Source organism: Bombina bombina, chromosome 1, assembly GCF_027579735.1.
Source record: "Bombina bombina isolate aBomBom1 chromosome 1, aBomBom1.pri, whole genome shotgun sequence".
Taxonomy (NCBI): domain Eukaryota; kingdom Metazoa; phylum Chordata; class Amphibia; order Anura; family Bombinatoridae; genus Bombina; species Bombina bombina.
The window spans coordinates 38,974,161-38,993,627 of record NC_069499.1 but is presented as its reverse complement, the minus strand read 5'-3'; the positions used below and the strand labels follow the sequence as shown (position 1 = coordinate 38,993,627).

At 41.9% G+C, this 19,467-nt stretch overlaps 1 protein-coding gene across 3 annotated transcripts in view; it reads left to right on the top strand.

Moving 5' to 3' along the window:
• The window catches only part of DAAM1 (dishevelled associated activator of morphogenesis 1), a 427,341-nt gene that overhangs the window by 340,506 nt on the left and 67,368 nt on the right, over nt 1-19,467 (top strand). For 2 of the 3 annotated variants that reach the window (XM_053697307.1, XM_053697308.1), the window contains exons 15-16: nt 2,824-2,931; nt 10,772-10,807. In XM_053697307.1, coding sequence (XP_053553282.1) covers nt 2,824-2,931; nt 10,772-10,807 — 144 coding nt within the window. The remainder of the gene's footprint in view (nt 1-2,823; nt 2,932-10,771; nt 10,808-19,467) is intronic. The other variant, XM_053697309.1, reaches the window with a different exon arrangement.

Here is a 19,467-nt window from a genome sequence, read left to right as displayed (position 1 = left end):
CTCTTTACCTTACCAGCCCTTAAAAGGGCCTTTTGTGGGGGCATGCCCCAAAGAATTCAGCTCTTTTGCATTTAAAAACATATACAATACCCCCCCCCATTACAACCCACCACCCACATACCCCTATTCTAAACCCACCCAAACCCCCCTTAAAAAAGCCTAACACTACCCCCCTGAAGATCTCCCTACCTTGTCTTCACCACACCGGCCGAACTCCTCATCCGATCCGGGCGATGTCTTGCTCCAAGCGGCAAAGAAGAATTCTTCCTCCGGCGATGTCTTCCTCCAAGCGGCAAAGAAGAATTCTTCCTCCGGCGAAGTCTTCCTCCAAGCGGCAGCAAAGTCTTCTTCCTTCCGGCAACATCTTCCATGAAGCGGCATCTTCAATCTTCTTTCTTCGCTCCGCCACCGCGGAGCATCCATCCCGGCCTGACGACTGAACGACGAATGAGGTACCTTTAAATGACGTCATCCAAGATGGCGTCCGCCGAATTCCGATTGGCTGATAGGATTCTATCAGCCAATCGGAATTAAGTTAGAAAAATCTGATTGGCTGATTGAATCAGCCAATCAGATTCAAGTTCAATCCGATTGGCTGAACCAATCAGCCAATCGGATTGAACTTGAATCTGATTGGCTGATTCAATCAGCCAATCAGATTTTTCTAACTTAATTCCGATTGGCTGATAGAATCCTATCAGCCAATCGGAATTCGGCGGACGCCATCTTGGATGACGTCATTTAAAGGTACCTCATTCGTCGTTCAGTCGTCGGCCGGGATGGATGCTCCGCGGTGGCGGAGCGAAGAAAGAAGATTGAAGATGTTGCCGGAAGGAAGAAGACTTTGCTGCCGCTTGGAGGAAGACATCGCCGGAGGAAGAATTCTTCTTTGCCGCTTGGAGCAAGACATCGCCCGGATCGGATGAGGAGTTCGGCCCGGTGTGGTGAAGACAAGGTAGGGGGATCTTCAGGGGGGTAGTGTTAGGCTTTTTTAAGGGGGGTTTGGGTGGGTTTAGAATAGGGGTATGTGGATGGTGGGTTGTAATGGGGGGGGTATTGTATATGTTTTTAAATGCAAAAGAGCTGAATTCTTTGGGGCATGCCCCCACAAAAGGCCCTTTTAAGGGCTGGTAAGGTAAAGAGCTTTGAACTTGTTTTAATTTAGAATAGGGCAGGGAATTTTTTTTATTTTGGGGGGCTTTATTATTTTATTAGGGGGCTTAGAATAGGTGTAATTAGCTTAAAAATCTTGTAATCTTTTTTTTATTTTTTGTAATTTAGTGTTTTTTTTTTTTTGTAATTTAGTTTAGTTTATTTAATTGTATTTTTAGATAGATATTTGTAGTTTATTTACCTTAATTTATTGATAGTGTAGGTGTATTTGTAACTTAGGTTAGGATTTATTTTACAGGTAATTGGGTAATTATTTTAACTAGGTAGATATTAAATAGTTCATAACTATTTAATAGCTATTATACCTAGTTAAAATAATTAACAATTTACCTGTAAAATAAATATTAACCCTAACATAGCTACAATGTAATTATTAATTATATTGTAGCTATCTTAGGGTTTATTTTATAGGTAAGTATTTAGATTTAAATAGGAATATTTTAGTTTATAATATGAATTAGATTAATTTAATATAAATTTAGTTAGGGGTGTTAGGGTTAGATAGAGTTAATATAGTTAATATAAATACTATAGTAACTATATTAACTATATTAACCCTAATATAATTAGGGTTAATATATATAATGTAATACCTATATTAACTATAATATACTTAGGGTTAATATAGATAATATAGCTGGCGGCGGGGTAGGTAGATTAAATTAGGGGTTAATCATTTTAATAGAGATGGCGGCGGTGTAAGGGGCTTACATTAGGGGTTAATAATATTAATATAGCTGGCGGCGGTATAGGGGGATTAGATTAGGGGTTAATAATTTTTATATAGGTGGCGGCGGTGTAAGGGGGTCAGATTAGGGGATAGATAAGGTAGATGGCGGCGGTTTTAGGGGCTCACAGTAGGGGGTTAGTTTATGTAGATGGCGGCGGGGTCCGGGAGCGGCGGTTTTAGGGGTTAATAACTTTATTAGGGATTTCGGGGGGGGGGGGGGGGATCGCGGTTGACAGGTAGATAGACATTGCGCATGCGTTAGGTGTTAGGTTTTATTTAGCAGATCGCAGGTGACAGGTAGATAGACATTGCGCATGCGTTAGGTGTTAGGTTTTATTTAGCAGATCGCAGGTGACAGGTAGATAGACATTGCGCATGCGTTAGGTGTTAGGTTTTATTTAGCAGATCGCAGGTGACAGGTAGATAGACATTGCGCATGCGTTAGGTGTTAGGTTTTATTTAGCAGATCGCAGGTGACAGGTAGATAGACATTGCGCATGCGTTAGGTGTTAGGTTTATTTTCTAGTTAGTTTAGGGAGTTACGGGGCTCCAATAGTCAGCGTAAGGCTTCTTACGGCTGCTTTTTGTGGCGAGGTGAAAATGGAGTAAGATTTCTCCATTTTCGCCACGTAAGTCCTTACGCTGCATATTGGATACCAAACTGCGCTGGTTTGGTATACCTGCCTATGGCCCAAAAAACTGCGGGCGACGGCAGAAATATACGGGCGTAACTTCTAGGTTACGCCGTATATGTGATACCAAACCAGCGTAAATATTGGCGTTGCCGGCTTTTGCGGGCGACGATTTTTATCGGATCGACCCCCAAGGGTGTAGTCATGATATGTATTCTTTTTTAATATCCTGATGTTATAAATATGATCTTTTCTTCCTATAACCAGTAAATGTTGCTTGACTTGTAGAACAAGCTGGAAGGAACTCTCTGGGTAGACATTGATGATGCAAAAGTATTCAAAATATTAGATTTAGAAGATATTGAACGCACTTTCTCTGCTTACCAAAGACAGCAGGTAATGTTTTATTTTGTTGTATATACAGATTTAAATTAGCTATAGTTTTTTTTTTCACAAATAGCCTGTGTTTTAAAGAAACTCAAAAGTATTTTATTTTTTTCCTTTGTTGCATTCAAAACACGTTATTTCAAAATGGATTACAATTACTGTCAGTTTCAGTTTAAACAGCTATTATTTCATTAGTTTTAATTCAAAATGTTAATATATGACCTAGCAGATATATTTATCTTTATGTTTTGATCTGCAGTTTTGTTTTTCCCCCCAACTTTATTTATAATAAAGACCCATCCCATGCATAGGAAACCATACATACGATATGTTTGCATTTTAAATAACAATATAGCTTTTTATAATTCACAATCCTGTTTTAGCTTTTCTTTATCTTGTGTCGTATACACTTGCATGAGTCTGAAATTACAGTACCTTAAAGTGATAAGTTCCTTATGTACCAAGAAGGCGGAATGATGAAATATTTAGGTCATTTACATAAAAGTAACAATTTCCAGAGTTTAATTTCTGGAAAATGTGCCAAAATAAATAACGAAAGTATATAACAAAGTTGTTGTGTTGCAGTTTTTTAAACTGCATAAAAATTCAACATTTTTATATTACAATTTCAAACAGTTTTTTAAAGGGACAGTCTACACCAAAATTATTGTTGTTTAAAAAGATAGACAACGCCTTTACTACCCATTTCCCAGCTTTACACAACCAACATTGTTATATCAATATACTTTATAATCTCTAAACCTGTCTGTTTCTAAGCCATTACAGACAGCCTCTTATCATATGCTTTTTTAATTAGCTTTTCACAAGTGCTAGTTCATGTGTGCCAAATAGGTAACATTATGCTCTCTCCCGTGATGTTGTGCATGACACTGCACTAATTGGCTGCAATGCAAGTCAATACATAATAAATAAATAGCCATGTGATCAGGGGGCTGTCAAGAGGTTTAGATACAGGGTAATCACAGAAGTAAAAAGTGTATTAATATAATAGTGTTAACTATGCAAAACTGGGGAATGGGTAATATAGGGATTAGCTATCTTTTAAAGCAATAACATTTTGGAGTAGTCTGTCTCTTTAAAGTCATCAGCAAACAATCTAAGACTGTTTAGTGACCCTTTAAACTTATTTTCTCCAACATAGGTGTGTCCGGTCCACGGCGTCATCCTTACTTGTGGGATATTCTCTTCCCCAACAGGAAATGGCAAAGAGCCCAGCAAAGCTGGTCACATGATCCCTCCTAGGCTCCGCCTACCCCAGTCATTCTCTTGCCGTTGTACAGGCAACATCTCCACGGAGATGGCTTAGAGTTTTTTAGTGTTTAACTGTAGTTTTCTATTATTCAATCAAGAGTTTGTTATTTTGAAATAGTGCTGGTATGTACTATTTACTCAGAAACAGAAAAGAGATGAAGATTTCTGTTTGTATGAGGAAAATGATTTTAGCAACCGTAACTAAAATCCATGGCTGTTCCACACAGGACTGTTGAGAGCAATTAACTTCAGTTGGGGGAACAGTGTGCAGTCTCTTGCTGCTTGAGGTATGACACATTCTAACAAGACGATGTAATGCTGGAAGCTGTCATTTTCCCTATGGGATCCGGTAAGCCATGTTTATTACGATCGTAAATAAGGGCTTCACAAGGGCTTATTAAGACTGTAGACTTTTCTGGGCTAAATCGATTCATTATTAACACATATTTAGCCTTGAGGAATCATTTTATCTGGGTATTTTTGATATAATAATATCGGCAGGCACTGTATTAGACACCTTATTTCTTAGGGGCTTTCCCAAAGCATAAGCAGAGTCTCATTTTCGCGCCGGTGTGGCGCACTTGTTTTTGAGAGGCATGGCATGCAGTCGCATGTGAGAGGAGCTCTGATACTTAGAAAAGACTTTCTGAAGGCGTCATTTGGTATCGTATTCCCCTTTGGGTTTGGTTGGGTCTCAGCAAAGCAGATACCAGGGACTGTAAAGGGGTTAAAGCTTAAAACGGCTCCGGTTCCGTTATTTTAAGGGTTAAAGCTTCCAAATTTGGGGTGCAATATTTTTAAGGCTTTAAGACACTGTGGTGAAAATTTGGTGAATTTTGAACAATTCCTTCATGTTTTTTCGCAATTGCAGTAATAAAGTGTGTTCAGTTTAAAATTTAAAGTGACAGTAACGGTTTTATTTTAAAACGTTTTTTGTACTTTCTTATCAAGTTTATGCCTGTTTAACATGTCTGAACTACCAGATAGACTGTGTTCTGAATGTGGGGAAGCCAGAATTCCTATTCATTTAAATAAATGTGATTTATGTGATAATGACAATGATGCCCAAGATGATTCCTCAAGTGAGGGGAGTAAGCATGGTACTGCATCATTCCCTCCTTCGTCTACACGAGTCTTGCCCACTCAGGAGGCCCCTAGTACATCTAGCGCGCCAATACTCCCATACTATGCAACAATTAACGGCTGTAATGGATAATTCTGTCAAAAACATTTTAGCCAAAATGAACCCTTGTCAGCGTAAGCGTGGCTGCTCTGTTTTAGTTACTGAAGAGCATGACGACGCTGATATTAATATCTCTGAAGGGCCCCTAACCCAATCTGAGGGGGCCAGGGAGGTTTTGTCTGAGGGAGAAATTACTGATTCAGGGAACATTTCTCATCAGGCTGAACCTGATGTGATTACATTTAAATTTAAGTTGGAACATCTCCGCATTTTGCTTAAGGAGGTATTATCCACTCTGGATGATTGTGAAAAGTTGGTCATCCCAGAGAAACTATGTAAAATGGACAAGTTCCTAGAGGTGCCGGGCTCCCAGAAGCTTTTCCTATACCCAAGCGGGTGGCGGACATTGTTAATAAAGAATGGGAAAGGCCCGGTATTCCTTTCGTCCCTCCCCCCATATTTAAAAAATTGTTTCCTATGGTCGACCCCAGAAAGGACTTATGGCAGTCAGTCCCCAAGGTCGAGGGAGCGGTTTCTACTTTAAACAAACGCACCACTATACCCATAGAGGATAGTTGTGCTTTCAAAGATCCTATGGATAAAAAATTAGAAGGTTTGCTTAAAAAGATGTTTGTTCAGCAGGGTTACCTTCTACAACCCATTTCATGCATTGTCCCTGTCACTACAGCCGCATATTTCTGGTTTGATGAACTGATAAAGGCGCTCGATAGTGATTCTCCTCCTTATGAGGAGATTATGGACAGAATCAATGCTCTCAAATTGGCTAATTCTTTCACTCTAGACGCCACTTTGCAATTGGCTAGGTTAGCGGCTAAGAATTCTGGGTTTGCTATTGTGGCGCGCAGAGCGCTTTGGTTGAAATCTTGGTCGGCTGATGCGTCTTCCAAGAACAAGCTACTAAACATTCCTTTCAAGGGGAAAACGCTGTTTGGCCCTGACTTGAAAGAGATTATCTCTGATATCACTGGGGGTAAGGGCCACGCCCTTCCTCAGGATCGGCCTTTCAAGGCAAAAAATAGACCTAATTTTCGTCCCTTTCGTAAAAACGGACCAGCCCAAAGTGCTACGTCCTCTAAGCAAGAGGGTAATACTTCTCAAGCCAAGCCAGCTTGGAGACCAATGCAAGGCTGGAACAAGGGAAAGCAGGCCAAGAAACCTGCCACTGCTACCAAGACAGCATGAAATATTGGCCCCCCGATCCGGGACCGGATCTGGTGGGGGGCAGACTCTCTCTCTTCGCTCAGGCTTGGGCAAGAGATGTTCTGGATCCTTGGGCGCTAGAAATAGTCTCCCAGGGTTATCTTCTGGAATTCAAGGGACTTCCCCCAAGGGGGAGGTTCCACAGGTCTCAGTTGTCTTCAGACCACATAAAAAGACAGGCGTTCTTACATTGTGTAGAAGACCTGTTAAAAATGGGAGTGATTCATCCTGTTCCATTAAGAGAACAAGGGATGGGGTTCTACTCCAATCTGTTCATAGTTCCCAAAAAAGAGGGAACGTTCAGACCAATCTTAGATCTCAAGATCTTAAACAAATTTCTCAAGGTTCCATCGTTCAAGATGGAAACCATCCGAACTATCCTTCCTTCCATCCAGGAAGGTCAATTCATGACCACGGTGGATTTAAAGGATGCGTATCTACATATTCCTATCCACAAGGAACATCATCGGTTCCTAAGGTTTGCATTCCTGGACAAACATTACCAGTTTGTGGCGCTTCCTTTCGGATTAGCCACTGCTCCAAGGATTTTCACAAAGGTACTAGGGTCCCTTCTAGCGGTGCTAAGACCAAGGGGCATTGCAGTAGTACCTTACCTGGACGACATTCTGATTCAAGCGTCGTCCCTCCCTCAAGCAAAGGCTCACACGGACATTGTCCTGGCCTTTCTCAGATCTCACGGCTGGAAAGTGAACGTGGAAAAGAGTTCTCTATCCCCGTCAACAAGGGTTCCCTTCTTGGGAACAATTATAGACTCCTCAGAAATGAGGATTTTTCTAACAGAGGCCAGAAAAACAAAACTTCTGGACTCTTGTCGGATACTTCATTCCGTTCCTCTTCCTTCCGTAGCTCAGTGCATGGAAGTGATCGGGTTGATGGTAGCGGCAATGGACATAGTTCCTTTTGCGCGCATTCATCTAAGACCATTACAACTGTGCATGCTCAGTCAGTGGAATGGGGACTATACAGACTTGTCTCCAAAGATACAAGTAAATCAGAGGACCAGAGACTCACTCCGTTGGTGGCTGTCCCTGGACAACCTGTCACAAGGGATGACATTCCGCAGACCAGAGTGGGTCATTGTCACGACCGACGCCAGTCTGATGGGCTGGGGCGCGGTCTGGGGATCCCTGAAAGCTCAGGGTCTTTGGTCTCGGGAAGAATCTCTTCTACCGATAAATATTCTGGAACTGAGAGCGATATTCAATGCTCTCAAGGCTTGGCCTCAGCTAGCGAGGACCAAGTTCATACGGTTTCAATCAGACAACATGACGACGGTTGCGTACATCAACCATCAGGGGGGAACAAGGAGTTCCCTAGCGATGGAAGAAGTGACCAAGATTATTCTATGGGCGGAGTCTCACTCCTGCCACCTGTCTGCTATCCACATCCCAGGAGTGGAAAATTGGGAAGCGGATTTTCTGAGTCGTCAGACATTGCATCCGGGGGAGTGGGAACTCCATCCGGAAATCTTTGCCCAAGTCACTCAGCTGTGGGGCATTCCAGACATGGATCTAATGGCCTCTCGTCAGAACTTCAAAGTTCCCTGCTACGGGTCCAGATCCAGGGATCCCAAGGCGGCTCTAGTGGATGCACTAGTAGCACCTTGGACCTTCAAACTAGCTTATGTGTTCCCGCCGTTTCCTCTCATCCCCAGGCTGGTAGCCAGGATCAATCAGGAGAGGGCGTCGGTGATCTTGATAGCTCCTGCGTGGCCACGCAGGACTTGGTATGCAGATCTGGTGAATATGTCATCGGCTCCACCTTGGAAGCTACCTTTGAGACGAGACCTTCTTGTTCAGGGTCCGTTCGAACATCCGAATCTGGTTTCACTCCAGCTGACTGCTTGGAGATTGAACGCTTGATTTTATCGAAGCGAGGATTCTCAGATTCTGTTATCGATACTCTTGTTCAGGCCAGAAAGCCTGTAACTCGAAAGATTTACCACAAGATTTGGAAAAAATATATCTGTTGGTGTGAATCTAAGGGATTCCCTTGGGACAAGGTTAAGATTCCTAGGATTCTATCCTTCCTTCAAGAAGGATTGGAAAAAGGATTATCTGCAAGTTCCCTGAAGGGACAGATTTCCGCCTTGTCGGTGTTACTTCACAAAAAACTGGCAACTGTGCCAGATGTTCAAGCCTTTGTTCAGGCTCTGGTTAGAATCAAGCCTGTTTACAAACCTTTGACTCCTCCTTGGAGTCTCAATTTAGTTCTTTCAGTTCTTCAGGGGGTTCCGTTTGAACCCTTGCATTCCGTTGATATTAAATTATTATCTTGGAAAGTTTTGTTTTTGGTTGCAATTTCTTCTGCTAGAAGAGTTTCAGAATTATCTGCTCTGCAGTGTTCTCCTCCTTATCTGGTGTTCCATGCAGATAAGGTGGTTTTGCGTACTAAACCTGGTTTTCTTCCGAAAGTTGTTTCTAACAAAAACATTAACCAGGAGATTATCGTACCTTCTCTGTGTCCGAAACCAGTTTCAAAGAAGGAACGTTTGTTGCACAATTTGGATGTTGTTCGCGCTCTAAAATTCTATTTAGATGCTACAAAGGATTTTAGACAAACATCTTCCTTGTTTGTTGTTTATTCCGGTAAAAGGAGAGGTCAAAAAAGCAACTTCTACCTCTCTCTCTTTTTGGATTAAGAGCATCATCAGATTGGCTTACGAGACTGCCGGACGGCAGCCTCCCGAAAGAATCACAGCTCATTCCACGAGGGCTGTGGCTTCCACATGGGCCTTCAAGAACGAGGCTTCTGTTGATCAGATATGTAGGGCAGCGACTTGGTCTTCACTGCACACTTTTACCAAATTTTACAAGTTTGATACTTTTGCTTCTTCTGAGGCTATTTTTGGGAGAAAGGTTTTGCAAGCCGTGGTGCCTTCCATTTAGGTGACCTGATTTGCTCCCTCCCTTCATCCGTGTCCTAAAGCTTTGGTATTGGTTCCCACAAGTAAGGATGACGCCGTGGACCGGACACACCTATGTTGGAGAAAACAGAATTTATGTTTACCTGATAAATTACTTTCTCCAACGGTGTGTCCGGTCCACGGCCCGCCCTGGTTTTCTTAATCAGGTCTGATAATTTATTTTCTTTAACTACAGTCACCACGGTACCATATGGTTTCTCCTATGCAAATATTCCTCCTTAACGTCGGTCGAATGACTGGGGTAGGCGGAGCCTAGGAGGGATCATGTGACCAGCTTTGCTGGGCTCTTTGCCATTTCCTGTTGGGGAAGAGAATATCCCACAAGTAAGGATGACGCCGTGGACCGGACACACCGTTGGAGAAAGTAATTTATCAGGTAAACATAAATTCTGTTTTTAACCCCTTTACGGAGCTTAAACATAGATATGCAGTGCAATAATAAAATTCTCTAGCTTATTGCAACATTTTACTTTTAAATTATTGTTTCCCTTTAAAATTGTTTTTGTTTTAACTTAGTCTTTGATCTATTTAAGTTTTTTTATTATTAAAGGGACACTAAACCCAATTTTTTTTCTTTCATAATTCAGATAGAGCATGCAATTATAAGCAACTTTCTAATTTACTCCTATTATCACATTTTCTTCGTTCTCTTGCTATCTCTTGCAGGCCCATTTTTGGTTGAGAACCTAGGTTATGCTTGCTTATTGGTGGGTAAATGTCAGCCTCCAATAAGCAAGCGCTATCCATGGTGCTGAACCTAAAATGGGCTGGCTGCTAAGATTTACATTCCTGCTTTTAAAATAACGATAGCAAGAGAATGAAGAACATTTGCTAATATGAGTAAATTAAAAAGTTGCTTATAATTGCATGCTCTATCTGAAGCATGAAAGAAAAAAAATTGGGTTCAGTGTCCGGTTAAACCCTTTTCCTATTAGAGGGTTATGCAGTTCTGGTTACCAAGGAGTTAAACTAAAAATGATTTCCTGTAATATCTCATCATTATAGCCTGTTCTTAATAAAGACTTCTAAATCCCCTGAATGATTTGCACGCTTTCACAATTACGCTTGTTCACGATATATTGACCTCACTTGATCCTGCGTTTCTGCCACATGCTAACTTATCCTGTTTCTTGCTGCTGACTATGCTATGGCTGCTCTCTGTCACTTTCACTTGCTGTGATCGCTGAATTGTGTGCAATGATTACCTTTCCATGCTTACGGTGCAGCTGCAGGAGTTCTTCATAACGAACAGCATCAAGCAGGTAAGTGAACCCCGGCTTAAGGCACAGCTAATGATCCAATTTATTTCATATTTTTATAAGCATTTATACATCAGAAGATCACAAGAAATATTTATAGTCTGCATTGTTTAAATCTTGCTTAAAAAAATGAAACATTTATAACACTTCTACAAAATCAATCTAGTTTAGTAGCTGCTGAGCCAATCGGGGGCGGCATATGTGCATAGCTATCTGTTACTGGCCATGTTCCGTTTAGGATCTTTAATGTATAGCCGCTATAGTGCTGACTTTAACTATGCGTTTAACTACTTTGCAGAAGTTAATCAAACCATGATCTTCAACCAATAGTACAATATATTTATCTCATTTCGGAGGAGTATTAAATCCATTAGACTTGCATAATCAAAAGACAATGCAACAGCATTTATAACTCTGAGAAATAGATTTTCTAGACCATAACATTTCATTATTTCTGGCCCCCAGTATCATGTGACAGCCATCAGCCAATCACAAATCCATATACACTGAACTAGGGCCACCCTTAGCATGTGTGGGGATCCGGGCAAGACACATTTATGGAGCCCCGCAGCCCCCTGTATGACCCACCCTTGTGCCAACATTCATTGTGTTTCATATAAAGAATAACACTATGTCGGTGCTCACCGCTGAAAGTTTTCATAGCCGGGTGGCATTATAAGGTAGTCAGGTGGGGGTCCGTGTAATACTCTGTAATTGTATTATAACATTTTCTGCTATACAAAGCACAAATGAATTGTATAATTTAACACACGTTTATTTAATGATAATTTGAGCAATAAACATTGAAAAATATTAATATTAGCTAATCTTAGTTTATTTTTGGCTATCATTTTAGCCGGGTGGTCAGGAAAATCTGCCGAGTGGTGTACCCATTAAAAAGGTCCTGGGGAGAACACTGACCATATATTACACCTCCTGATACCATAAACACTTCTTCATAACCTAAATACCTCATGTACATTGCACCCTCACCGCTAATGACAGTATGGGGCCCCCTAAAGAGCCGGCCCGTGGTGAGCGACCTTCCTGCTGTGAACGCTTGCACATGCTCAGTAGGAGCTTGTGCCACATAAAGTGTGCATATAAAAAGACTGTGCACAACTGTATAATGGAAGTAAATTAGAAATCTTCCTAAAACTTTTATCAGAATCATAAATTTAACTTTGTCTTTAGTGTCCCTTTAATCAGTTGTAATACAAGCTAATGCCCCTTTAATCAGTTATTTTACAAGCTAATGCCCATTTAATCAGTTATTTTACAAGCTAATGCCCCTTTAATCAGTTGTAATACAAGCTAATGCCCCTTTAATAAGTTATTTTACAAGCTAATGCTCCTTTAATCAGTTGTAGTACAAGCTAATGCCCCTTTAATCAGTGGTAGTACATGCTAATGTCCCCTTTAATCATTTGAAGTACACGCTAATGCCCCTTTAATCAGTTGTAGTACACACTAATGCCCCTTTAATCAGTTGTAATACACGCTAATGCCCCTTTAATCAGTGGTAGTACATGCTAATGTCCCCTTTAATCATTTGAAGTACACACTAATGCCCCTTTAATCAGTGGTAGTACACACTAATGCCCCTTTAATCAGTTGTAATACACGCTAATGCCCGTTTAATCAGTGGTAGTACAAGCTAATTAATGCCCCTTTAATCAGTTGTAGTACAAGCTAATGCCCCTTTAATCAGTTATTTTACAAGCTAATGCCCCTTTAATCAGTGGTAGTACACGCTAATGTCCCCTTTAATCAGTGGTAGTACACGCTAATGTCCCCTTTAATCAGTGGTAGTACACGCTAATGTCCCCTTTAATCAGTGGTAGTACAAGCTAATTAATGCCACTTTAATCAGTTGTAGTACAAGCTAATGCCCCTTTAATCAGTTGAAGTACACGCTAATGTCCCCTTTAATCAGTAGTAGTACACGCTAATGTCCCCTTTAATCATTTGTAGGACACGCTAATGCCCCTTTAATCAGTGGTAGTACAAGCTAATTAATGCCCCTTTAATCAGTTGTAGTACAAGCTAATGCCCCTTTAATCGGTTGTAGTACAAGCTAATGCCCCTTTAATCGGTTATAGTACAAGCTAATGCCCCTTTAATCGGTTATAGTACAAGCTAATGCCCCTTTAATCAGTTGTAGTACAAGCTAATTAATGCCCCTTTAATCAGTGGTAGTACACGCTAATGCCCCTTTAATCAGTGGTAGTACACACTAACGCCCCTTTAATCAGTTGTAATACACACTAATGCCCCTTTAATCAGTTCTAGTACAAGCTAATGCCCCTTTAATCATCAGTTGTAGTACATGCTAACACCCCTATAATCAGTTGTAGTGCAAGCTAATGCCCCTTTAATCAGTGGTAGTACACGCTAATGCCCCTTTATTCAGTTGTAGTACACACTAATGCCCCTTTAATCAGTTGTAGTACAAGCTAATTAATGCCCCTTTAATCAGTTGTAGTACAAGCTAATTAATGCCCCTTTAATCAGTTGTAGTACAAGCTAATGCCCCTTTAATCAGTGGTAGTACACGCTAACGCCCCTTTAATCAGTGGTAGTACACGCTAACGCCTCTTTAATCAGTTGTAATACACACTAATGCCCCTTTAATCAGTTCTAGTACAAGCTAATGCCCCTTTAATCATCAGTTGTAGTACATGCTAACACCCCTATAATCAGTTGTAGTACAAGCTAATGCCCCTTTAATCAGTTGTAATACACACTAATGCCCCTTTAATCAGTGGTAGTACACACTAATGCCCCTTTAATCAGTTGTAATACACACTAATGCCCCTTTAATCAGTTGTAATAAACGCTAATGCCCCTTAAATCAACTTGTTTGCGTAGAGTACCTGCCTCCGTTTGGTTAGGCGCCTGGATACACCCACTATCTCTGTCCTTTTGGTGATTGCTAGGTATCACCCCTCCTAGGCTAAAGGTACGCAAGTAGGCGCTTAGTCCATCTTCTATTAGTACACACTAATGCCCCTTTAGTCAGTGGTAGTACACGCTAATGCCCCTTTAGTCAGTGGTAGTACACGCTAATGCCCCTTTAATCAGTTGTAGTACACACTAATGACCCTTTAATCAGTTGTAGTACACACTAATGACCCTTTAATCAGTTGTAGTACACACTAATGACCCTTTAATCAGTTGTAGTACACACTAATGACCCTTTAATCAGTTGTAGTACACACTAATGCCCCTTTATTCAGTTGTAGTACACACTAATGCCCCTTTAATCAGTTGTAGTACACACTAATGACCCTTTAATCAGTTGTAGTACACACTAATGCCCCTTTATTCAGTTGTAGTACACGCTAATGCCCCTTTAATCAGTTGTAGTACACGCTAATGACCCTTTAATCAGTTGTAGTACACACTAATGACCCTTTAATCAGTTGTAGTACACACTAATGACCCTTTAATCAGTTGTAGTACACACTAATGACCCTTTAATCAGTTGTAGTACACACTAATGCCCCTTTATTCAGTTGTAGTACACACTAATGCCCCTTTAATCAGTTGTAGTACACACTAATGACCCTTTAATCAGTTGTAGTACACACTAATGCCCCTTTATTCAGTTGTAGTACACACTAATGCCCCTTTAATCAGTTGTAGTACACACTAATGACCCTTTAATCAGTTGTAGTACACACTAATGACCCTTTAATCAGTTGTAGTACACACTAATGACCCTTTAATCAGTTGTAGTACACACTAATGACCCTTTAATCAGTTGTAGTACACACTAATGACCCTTTAATCAGTTGTAGTACACACTAATGACCCTTTAATCAGTTGTAGTACACACTAATGCCCCTTTAATCAGTTGTAGTACACACTAATGACCCTTTAATCAGTTGTAGTACACACTAATGACCCTTTAATCAGTTGTAGTACACACTAATGACCCTTTAATCAGTTGTAATACACACTAATGACCCTTTAATCAGTTGTAGTACACACTAATGCCCCTTTATTCAGTTGTAGTACACACTAATGCCCCTTTAATCAGTTGTAGTACATGCTAATGCTATAGGTGCCAGCGCGTGATTCTGTTTGTGATCAGATAATAGGAGAGGGTTAATAAAATAACACGGCGCATATAGAGACACATGATGTGTGTGTGACATTAATGTCTGTACTGTTATTGTATGACGATTGCTGTTTGTGATCAGATAATAGGAGAGGGTTAATAAAATAACACGCGGCGCATATAGAGACACATGACGTGTGTGTGACATTAATGTCTGTACTGTTATTGTATGACGATTGCTGTTTGTGATCAGATAATAGGAGAGGGTTAATAAAATAACACACACGGCGCATATAGAGACACATGACGTGTGTGTGACATTAATGTCTGTACTGTTATTGTATGACGATTGCTGTTTGTGATCAGATAATAGTAGAGGGTTAATAAAATAACACGGCGCATATAGAGACACGTGTGTGTGTGTGACATTAATGTCTGCACTGTTATTGTATGACGATTGCTGTTTGTGATCAGATAATAGTAGAGGGTTAATAAAATAACACGGCGCATATAGAGACACGTGTGTGTGTGTGACATTAATGTCTGCACTGTTATTGTATGACGATTGCTGTTTGTGATCAGATAATAGTAGAGGGTTAATAAAATAACACACACGGCGCATATAGAGACACATGATGTGTGTGTGACATTAATGTCTGTACTGTTATTGTATGACGATTGCTGTTTGTGATCAGATAATAGGAGAGGGTTAATAAAATAACACGGCGCATATAGAGACACATGACGTGTGTGTGACATTAATGTCTGTACTGTTATTGTATGACGATTGCTGTTTGTTTGGATAGTTCTTTGTCTGCTGTGTATTCGCCACAGGCAACTGTTGTGGTGATGAATTAAGAGTAAACGCTGATATGAAATGACAGCTAGTTCAAGTCTTGACACATTTATTTCAAATCTAAGAGCTCATCGAATAAATGTAGGAGACCAAAGTTCTCAGCTATGCCTACTCCGAACAGTCAGTCACATGTATAAGGAAATATTCGCCCCTTGGCTGCCACAGATAAGGAGAGAATAATCATCAACCCCTTGACAGCATATGCGATTAACCCATATTTGGCCAAAACAAATCCCCCTTGGCTGCCAAGAGCACAGTGATTAGCCCTTTGACTGCCAGAACTATTTATAATCTGTCATCTGTCTATAACAAAGTCCTTTGACTGTCACCTGTCACAAACGCAAAAGCAGTGATTAACCACTTGGCTGTAAGTATTAATTCAGATAGAGCATGTCATTTTAAACAACTTTCTAATTTATTTCTGTTAACAAATTTGCTTTGTTTTCTAAGTATCTTTTGTTGAAGAGTAAATTTAGTTAGGCTGATAGGAGCTTGTGTCTTAAAGGGACACTGTAGTCAGAAATGATATGGCAATCACACACGAGTATACATATAAATCAAGCATTTTCTAATGTGGATTCTGTATAAATATGTACCGTTTTTAAAATATATATGTTTAAAATAATACATTTTTGCAAACCCACTTCTTTGTCAGACTTTACGGATTCCCAATCCGTGCTCACAACTGCAGTTGTAAGATGGCGACATTTAGACGCATTGCGCATGCGTGAGTTAGCGCAATGTCATGGGCATACATTTTTTTTCAGGTTCGCTATGATGTAGGCTTGATTGCCGCAATATGCGCATGCAATGGGAATTAGATGGTATTGCGCATGCGTTTAACACAGATAATGAATTTAAAACAAAAACAATAGATACAATTGGCAGTTTGGTTAGTCCTTAGACGGCCCACATTTGTGGGCTGGATGACGTGATGTCATCGTAATGAAATAAAATATAATTTTATGGAAAAACTGAGCTTTGTTTTAAACAATAAGAAGGTAAATTACATTGCTATAATAGTTTATATGCAAAATGTATGTTCCGTTTTACATTAAAAACAAAAAAGTTTGTAATCCTAAGCAGTCTGGCAGCAGTGTGTGCAACTATGTATCACATTGCTTAGAAACAATGTTGCAGACACTGCTGCCAGATGGCTAAAGACACGTGCACACTACTGAAGTCATCTAGGATTACTCTTTAACAAAGGATACCAAGAAAACTAAGCAAAATTTGATAATAGAAGTAAATTGGAAAGTTTTTCAAATGTATTGCTCTACCCAGTCCTTTTGTCTTTACCGTTTCTTTTTAAGCTTCTAAGATTTCATCCTCTATAAAAAGTTTTCAAGTCCAGTACAGATCTTATGGTCAGATCAGAGAAATCTAAAAGTCTTAATATTGTTTTATTCATATTACTCCCACAGGTGCTCTCACGAAGGGAAACATTTAATACATCGGTATTTGCTTTTTTACAAATAACTGCATTTAGTAATACAATTAACAAGAATTACTCTGTTTACAAATAATGGGTTATTTCAGGTGTGTTATGTTAATGGGTCATTGCACTTAAAAAGGTTCTGTCATTTATATTAAAAATGTGGTGTTTAAACCCCCTGACAATTTTTTTTGTCTGAATACATATAAAGTAAAAACGATTTATTTTTAAACTAGCACACTAGTATTACTTGTGAATTTCATACTAATGCAACATGACAGGAAGTGCCCGCCGTCCAGTAAGCGTTAGTAGGAAGTGCCCGCCATCCAGTAAGCGTTAGTACGAAGCGCCTGTCGCCCAGTGAGCGTTAGTAGGAAGTGCCTGTCGCCCATTGAGTGTTAGTAGGAAGTGCCCGTCGCCCATTGAGCGTTAGTAGGAAGTGCCCGCCATCCAGTAAGCGTTAGTAGGAAGTGCCCGCCATCCAGTAAGCGTTAGTAGGAAGTGCCCGACATCCAGTAAGCGTTAGTAGGAAGTGCCTGCCATCCAGTAAGCGTTAGTAGGAAGTGCCCACCGTCCAGTAAGAGTTAGTAGGAAGTGCCCGCCATCCAGTAAGCGTTAGTAGGAAGTGCCCGCCATCCAGTAAGCGTTAGTAGGAAGTGCCCGCCATCCAGTAAGCGTTAGTAGGAAGTGCCCGCCATCCAGTAAGCGTCAGTAGGAAGTGCCCGCCATCCAGTATGCATTAGTAGGAAGTGCCCGCCGTCCAGTAAGCGTTAGTAGGAAGTGCCCGCCGTCCAGTAAGCGTTAGTAGGAAATGCCCGCCATCCAGTAAGCGTTAGTAGGAAGTGCCCGCCATCCAGTATGCGTTAGTAGGAAGTGCCCACCATCCAGTAAGCGTTAGTAGGAAGTGCCCGCTATCCAGTGAGCATCAGTAGGAAGTTCCCGTCGCCCCATGAGTGCTAGGAAGTGCCCGTCGCCCGGTGAGCATCAGTAGGAAGTGCCCGTCACCCAGTGAGCATCAGTAAGAAATGCCCGTCGCCCGGTGAGCATCAGTAGGAAGTGACCGACGGTCGGTGAGCATCAGTTGAAAGTGCCTGTTTCCCAGTGAGCATCAGTAGGAAGTGCCTGTCGCTCGGTGAGCATCAGTAGGAAGTGCCCGTCGACCAGTGCGCGTCAGTAGGAAGTGCCCGTCGCCCAGTGAGCGTCAGTAGGAAGTGCCCGTCGCCCAGTGAGCGTCAGTAGGAAGTGCCCGTCGCCCAGTGAGCGTCAGTAGGAAGTGCCAGTCGCTCAGAGAGTATCAGTAGGAAGTGCCTGTCGCCCAGTGAGCGTTAGTAGGAAGTGCCTGTCGCCCAGTGAGCGTTAATAGGAAGTGCCCGCCGTCCAGTGAGCATCAGTAGAAAGTGCCTGTCACCCAGTGAGCATCAGTAGAAAGTGCCTGTCACCCAGTGAGCATCAGTAGAAAGTGCCTGTCACCCAGTGAGCATCAGTAGGAATTGCTCGTCACCCAGTGAGCATCAGTAGGAAGTGCCCGTCGCCCAGTGAGCGTCAGTAGGAAGTGCCCGTCGCCCAGTGAGCGTCAGTAGGAAGTGCCCGTCACCCAGTGAGCATCAGTAGGAATTGCTCGTCACCCAGTGAGCGTCAGTAGGAAGTGCCCGTCGCCCAGTGAGCGTCAGTAGGAAGTGCCCGTCGCCCAGTGAGCGTCAGTAGGAAGTGCCCGTCGCCCAGTGAGCGTCAGTAGGAAGTGCCAGTCGCTCAGAGAGTATCAGTAGGAAGTGCCTGTCGCCCAGTGAGCGTTAGTAGGAAGTGCCTGTCGCCCATTGAGCGTTAATAGGAAGTGCCCGCCGTCCAGTGAGCATCAGTAGAAAGTGCCTGTCACCCAGTGAGCATCAGTAGGAAGTGCCTGTCACCCAGTGAGCATCAGTAGGAAGTGCCCGCCGTCCAGTGAGCATCAGTAGAAAGTGCCTGTCACCCAGTGAGCATCAGTAGGAAGTGCCTGTCACCCAGTGAGCATCAGTAGGAAGTGCCTGTCGCCCAGTGAGCGTTAGTAGGAAGTGCCTTTCGCCCAGTGAGTGTCAGTAGGAAGTGCCTGTCGCCCAGTGAGCGTTAGTAGGAAGTGCCTGTCGCCCAGTGAGCGTTAGTAGGATGTGCCTGTCGCCCAGTGAGCGTTAGTAGGATGTGCCTGTCGCCCAGTGAGCGTTAGTAGGATGTGCCTGTCGCCCAGTGAGCGTTAGTAGGAAGTGCCTGTCGCCCAGTGAGCGTTAGTAGGAAGTGCCTGTCGCCCAGTGAGCGTCAGTAGGAAGTGCCTGTCG